This window comes from Phyllostomus hastatus, unplaced genomic scaffold, assembly GCF_019186645.2.
Source record: "Phyllostomus hastatus isolate PE091 unplaced genomic scaffold, TTU_PhHast_1.1 phas_contig_1, whole genome shotgun sequence".
NCBI classification, from domain to species: Eukaryota; Metazoa; Chordata; class Mammalia; order Chiroptera; family Phyllostomidae; genus Phyllostomus; species Phyllostomus hastatus.
In genome coordinates, this window is record NW_025333498.1 from 8,661,927 (window position 1) to 8,667,926 (window position 6,000).

General features: G+C 43.2%; 1 protein-coding gene across 1 annotated transcript in view; it reads right to left on the minus strand.

Annotated features, from left to right (window-relative positions):
• Nucleotides 1–1,787, minus strand: part of ZNF804A (zinc finger protein 804A) — a 250,909-nt gene extending 249,122 nt beyond the window's left edge. The window contains exon 1 of the mRNA XM_045859580.1: nucleotides 1,263–1,787. Coding sequence (XP_045715536.1) covers nucleotides 1,263–1,373 — 111 coding nt within the window. The 5' untranslated portion in view covers nucleotides 1,374–1,787. The remainder of the gene's footprint in view (nucleotides 1–1,262) is intronic.
• Nucleotides 1,788–6,000: the final 4,213 nt, after the last annotated feature.

The window sequence follows — 6,000 nt, forward strand, 5'->3', positions numbered from 1 at the left end:
GAAAAAGAAAAATTAAATCAAATGCATCACATTAATGTCAGAATTTACTTAAAACTTCTGATGAGGACTTTTTATTCTTGGAAAACACATCACAGCACATTAAAAATACGTAAATCATCTTTAAGATATGCAAAGAAAAATAGATTAAGAATGCTGTATTTGAATTTGGACTAATTGAATCTGTCCATAAGCTACAAAAAACGGGGTGGGGGGAGGGGTTCTGCATGCTAAGGGTCCCAGACTTTAGTGATACACACATTTGCATATTTCCACCTTATTCTGGCTCTACTCTCTTGGCAGTATTTAGCCTAATGAGCCTTCCCTTTACTTTTTTTTTTTTCTTTATTGAAATGTATACTTCTCAGGAGATACCAATACATGGGAGTCAGTTCTGCAGGGAGGTTTTATAGCTAAGAAGGGATTTGAAAGAAAGTTAATGGCTAAAACCCGGCACTATCTCAAAGCTCAGCACATCTCCCACCAATCAGGAGTGCTCTTCCTCCTAGGATGCTGAAACATGTAGCTCTTGTGGTCCAGTGAGAACCTCCCAGCCACTGCATAGGTTCTGTTTGTCTCGCATGTTTCCTAGTGGCCCTGATTGTAACCCAAAGCTCGCCCCTCACACTCATCTCCGAGCTCTTTCGAGTGTATAGCTTAAAGTTGACAGCATGGGGGGCGGGGGCAGGTCTGGAGTCACTCTGTTAAGCTTAGTACGGACAACTTCTCATGAGAGAAGTTTGCTACCAGTCCTTCAGGAGGCCGCCGAATACAAACTCCTCCTGAGACCATCACTCAGTCTGCCACTTGCTACACGCCACGAGCCACATGGCTCCCTACCTCCATCAGAGACACTCACATTCTCATTCACCTTCAGCCTCTTAAGCCGAAAAATGTTACGGGGTTATTTGGGGTTAGGGGTTTCTCTTTTTCTTTCTTAAGAAAGAAGATTGCTGGCACAATTAGCTTCAAATGAGGAGACATGGTGGTAATCTTCAGCATTATGGAGTGAGGTGCAGTCCGGAGCGTTGGCTAAGTGTCAACCGAAGCCCTGGATCACAGCTTCCCTAAGATTCCTGCCTTTGCTACACCTAATTCTTACCCCACGCCCCAAGATACATAAATGAATGCATTTTGAACCAAATTCAATCGCAACACCTTCAAAATCCCTCAGTAACCTCGATCCTCTAATGCCCTCTTAGGAAAGCGCCAGGCAGAGGAGAGAACAGGGGGAGGAGAGGGAGAGTGAGAGAGAGAGAGATTACCAGAGTTTTGTTCCCGTTCTTGCTGAGAGGGCCCCGGAAAACTCCCTTGATGTTGCGAAAGTGTCCGTTGCTGAGATGCGTGGAGCTGATGACAATGTAGTAACACTCCATGGGGCAGCCGCCGCCTCTTCCCAGCGCAGCCGCCTCTTGCACCGCAGCCTCCACTTCCGCGCTCCCAGTGCCCACAGCCGCAGGGCGCCGGACCCCGGGGGGGCTGGGCTGGGGCCCCGCCGGGAGGGCGAACCGCCGCCTCTCTCGCACGCCCTCGGGAGACAAGCTCACTACACCCCTCTGCCGTGCGCTCCCGGGCTCCACCGCCTCCGCATCCTCGCCGCGCTCTCCCTCTGTCTCCGCCTGTCTCCTAACTCGCCTCGGGGCGCTGCGCCCCGCCGGAGGATCGCGGGCGGGGAGGGGCGGGCCGGGCTGCAGTACGGAGTGGAGCTGGAGTCAGTGGGAGCGCCGCGGCGGAGCGGAGCCGGGCAGCGGGAGCCGCCTGAGCCGCAGCGGCGGCAGCGGCAGCGGCGGCGGCGGCGGCAGCATCCCCCGCGCTCGGTGCCTGCTCTCGGAGTTGCTGCTGCTGGCAGGCATGAGTGTTATTATAGTGAGCGGCGTTGCCGGTCCATTGCACTGAGCCAATGGCAGGGAGCCACTGGGCTGATACTGAGAGCTGTCAGAGGAGTACATCTGTCACCCGCTGCCTCCCCCCGCCCACCCCCGCCGGCGCCGCCGGGACCGGGTCGCGCGGGTCGGTGAGCGAGTGGGAGCGCGCAGCGAGAGGGACGCCCCCCGCGCGGCGCCGCGGCCGCAGAGGGCCGGGGACGGACCGGAGGCTCCGCGGGCAGGAGGTGGAACGGTCGGCCGCGGAGAAGTGGGAGACTCCCAGAAGGTGGGGGCGGAGGAGAAGATGAAGAGACAGAGATTTCTTCTTGCCTGGCAGTCGCGGTTGAGGGAGGCGGCGAAGGGGGAATAAATAAATTAATAATTCAATACCAAAAGCCAATTTCTTCCAACTGCAGCGTATCCTAGCAGGTGCCAGCAGCTGCCTTTTTCTCGAGATAGTTGTTACCCTTTGGGTTTGGCTTATTTGATTTTATTTGTTTTAATGTATTTTTAGTTGGGAGGCTGGATCCTGTTCAGACTCTTACAGAAAGAAAATGTCACCCCCCCACCCCTTTCTCCCATTTGTAGAGATCATATGTGCTTGTGTTGGTAGTTGTTTTTTTTGGGTTTTTTTTTTTTTTTTTGGCGGGGGGGTGGCGATGCGAGTGGAAGTGGATAGGCAAAAACAGGGATTCCTGGTTTATGTGTTCCTCGACCTAGGTGGCGTTCCCCTCACCCACCTTTCCTGAGAATCTGGGGTCTTCCTAATTTGCCAAAGCCGAAAGGAAAGGGATGCTTTGACGCAAACAAGCAGCTGCCACGAGCTTGCTTGATATTTCTCTATAGTTCTTTTCGCACTACAGAGAGTGGTATCAAAAAAAAAAAAAAGAAAGAAAGAAAGAAAAAAAAAAACGTTCGCCCTGGAAGCGACCTGAATGGAAAATCGCCTGCAAAGGAACTAATGGGCTGCTTTAGGGAAAATAGAAAATGGGGTCTGGTGTGTTCGATTCCCTGAAGACAGGTTTTCCAGCTGATTTTTAAGGGGCCAAGGAAGCCATAGGCCTGGATGTGCCCTGTCACCCTCCCTCTCACCCAGCCGATTCTTTGTGTAAGTTTAAATCCTCCGAGGTGGTAGGGTGAAAGCATCCCGTCAGGTATGTATAAGATTCATTAGTCTGCACTTAAAAAGATCGATTAACAGACAGTGGGAGGCTAGGAGATGGTACCTTCAATGAATTTGCTGAAGGCTTTATTTTTCTTTTGCCTTGAATGGCTTAATTGGTTAAAGCAGATTCCAGACATTCTGATGCTCGTGCATCAAAGGAAACTGCACTTTGATATAAACTGTGTTTATCTTGTTTATTATTGAAGGTCAGTATTTCAAGATATTCCACTCATGGTGTCCTATATATAAGATGCTATGTAACAGTGACTCTGCACACCATAGTATATGGTCCTCAAATAAATCTGCCAGCTTGACTTTAATCTTTGAAGGAGAAAAATAAGAGAGACAAATATTTATTAGAGAGGCAATAGTTATGTAAGTAAATTATAACATATAGAGATATAAAAGGAGTGTACTAGATTCATTTAAGGAAATTCTCCTTGTGCCATGCTTCAATTTAAACAAAGAAAAAAAGTTGGTGCAGATTGATCAAAGCTCATTATGAAGTGTCAGAATTATTTAGAGATACTTGGCTAAATTTCTCAGATATCCACTTGGGGGAGTCTGGAAATCTTGGGAGAAAGGGAAAGCAAGAATTCATGAAACTTCTGTGCTCTGTGGAACAGGTCACCTAATAATGTGGTAGAATTCAGTATGAACACAATACTATTAGAAAAAAATATTTAAGTGATCTCCACCCAATATTAAATATTAAATCTATTGGGATTTATATCATTACAGTTATTTTTTATTATTATTATACTGTGAGGGTGTAGGCATTCTCTAGAAACATCATTTTGGGAACAACTACTGACCTGTGTGATTTCCATTATGTCTATTGAAGTTTTGGAAACATGCAGTCATTAAACAGAAGATAGCACCTTCCTTGTTACTGAACCAAACCAGGGAGTATTTTAAGGAAATGGAAGATGCCCCATACATGTAAGAATTGAATAATGTAGTTTTCTTGTATGTGCAAATCATAATAGCCTAAGCAAGATTTGTTGTTATTGTCATTTTGCAATATTTTTCTTTCAAAGTACTTCTGACAAAATATTAAGATCTCAATCTACATTATAAAGCTCACTTTCTGATTCAGGAAACAGAATCCACAGTAACATGAACTATTCCACTGGAACAGAGTATCAGCTATATGGAATGTCATATTGTGCTTTTACTGGCAATGTTTATGTATCATATATATTATGTATCTTATGATACGTATATCACAAAAAAAAGTTTTAGTGAAATATCTTTGTAATCTCTGAAAAGAGTCACTTTACTCTTAGTCTATTTTTGTCACTTACATGCTTGAGGATACAATGGGGTGGCTTTTACTGTCTCATCTAAACCCATACATAAATGGTAGTCAACACACCATAGATTTGCTGCCAGTACATGAAAGATGCTAATGGTTAAAAAGAAAGGTAAATTTTTTGTATAATTTTTTCTTATTATTTCTCTATACATGAAGTAACCTATCTCAAACCTAAACTAAGTCTAATCAACAAGATTCAGTACTACATCTTAAACATGTTTCAAAAGAGAGTACGGGTTCCTTTTGTTTTCCCCAACTGATTAGCCACATCTGCAAAGGTCATTCAAATAAAACTGTTAATCGCACTGTATGATACTCACTATGCCATTACCAATGAGTTCAGTTGCCTGTGAATTCTTTATCACATCAACTTTAATATTCAGGAGTACAATGAACCACCACAATGTACGATCTGGTTTCCCACTACAACAAACAGCTACTAGACATATGGAAATCTTATATCAAAACATAAAAGCTCTTTCACTTGAATTTTGTTAAAAATGAAGTGAGAAGTCAAGAAGGAAATCAGGACTTCCTCATCATCTCAGAAAGAAAACATTATGTGGTAATAAATTAAAATCGAAAAATGGTGATAAATTATGGTACCCTTCCACCTTGCTGTTTCTGTTTCTTATCTTTTGTCATTGTGCAAAGATAGAAGTACATAAGTAAGCATCTTTAAATTTACTATTGTTTACAGCCCCTTCGATGTTCATAGTCTTTTCCTATCATTTAAAAGAATTCTGATTTCTATTTTTAGTAACCATTTTGACATGAATTATTTCTATGGAACAATGTTATCCTAATTTTTAAAAATAAAAAAAAAATTCAGCCCTGGCTGGCATAGCTCAGTGGATTGAGTGAGGGCTGCGAACCAAAGTGTCACAGGTTCGATTCCCAGTCAGGGTACATGCCTGAGTTGCAGGCCATGACCCCCAGCAACCACACATTGATGTTTTTCTCTCTCTTTCTTTCTCCCTCCCTTCCCTCTCTAAAAATAAATAAATAAAATCTTAAAAAAAGAAACAAAAAACCTACCTTTAAAAAAATAAATAAAAATAAATAAAATTCTCTCAATGACTTGGAGAATTTATATGAAGCTAAATATCTAACTGCTGTTGTAAACATGCAGAATCAATATATCTTAATTAGAAAAATATATTTTAGAATATTTATAGCTCATTGGGATTTAATTGCTAACTTTTCAGTTACAAATATAATTCATAATTTAAATATAAAAGTTTTAAATGAGTGACTTTAGCTTAAAACAATTCCAGTTCATTTTTATGCCACCATGACACTTCAATTTTAGCCTTTTTAATGCCCCCCTTCGATTTTTCCCCTTCTGCAATTGCAATTTAAATCAAGATCCCCCTTGTTCTGAGCTTGTACTGATTTACCTTTGGGTTAACTTGCTTAACCCAAATCTGGGCACAAGGTTTCTGCTAAGCAACTGAATATTGTTCCTAACCCACTTTTGCCTCACACACGATTTTAGAACCACGTTGCCATGCAATGTAAAACCAAGGTCCTGCTACCTTTCCCAGACCAGTGGCCGGACTTCTGTACCTTGAATCTCTGGCCTGATTCTCCCTGTCCAGATCTTCCAGAAGAAAGTAAATCTCTGAGATTGCCTACTGCTATTTGACACCATA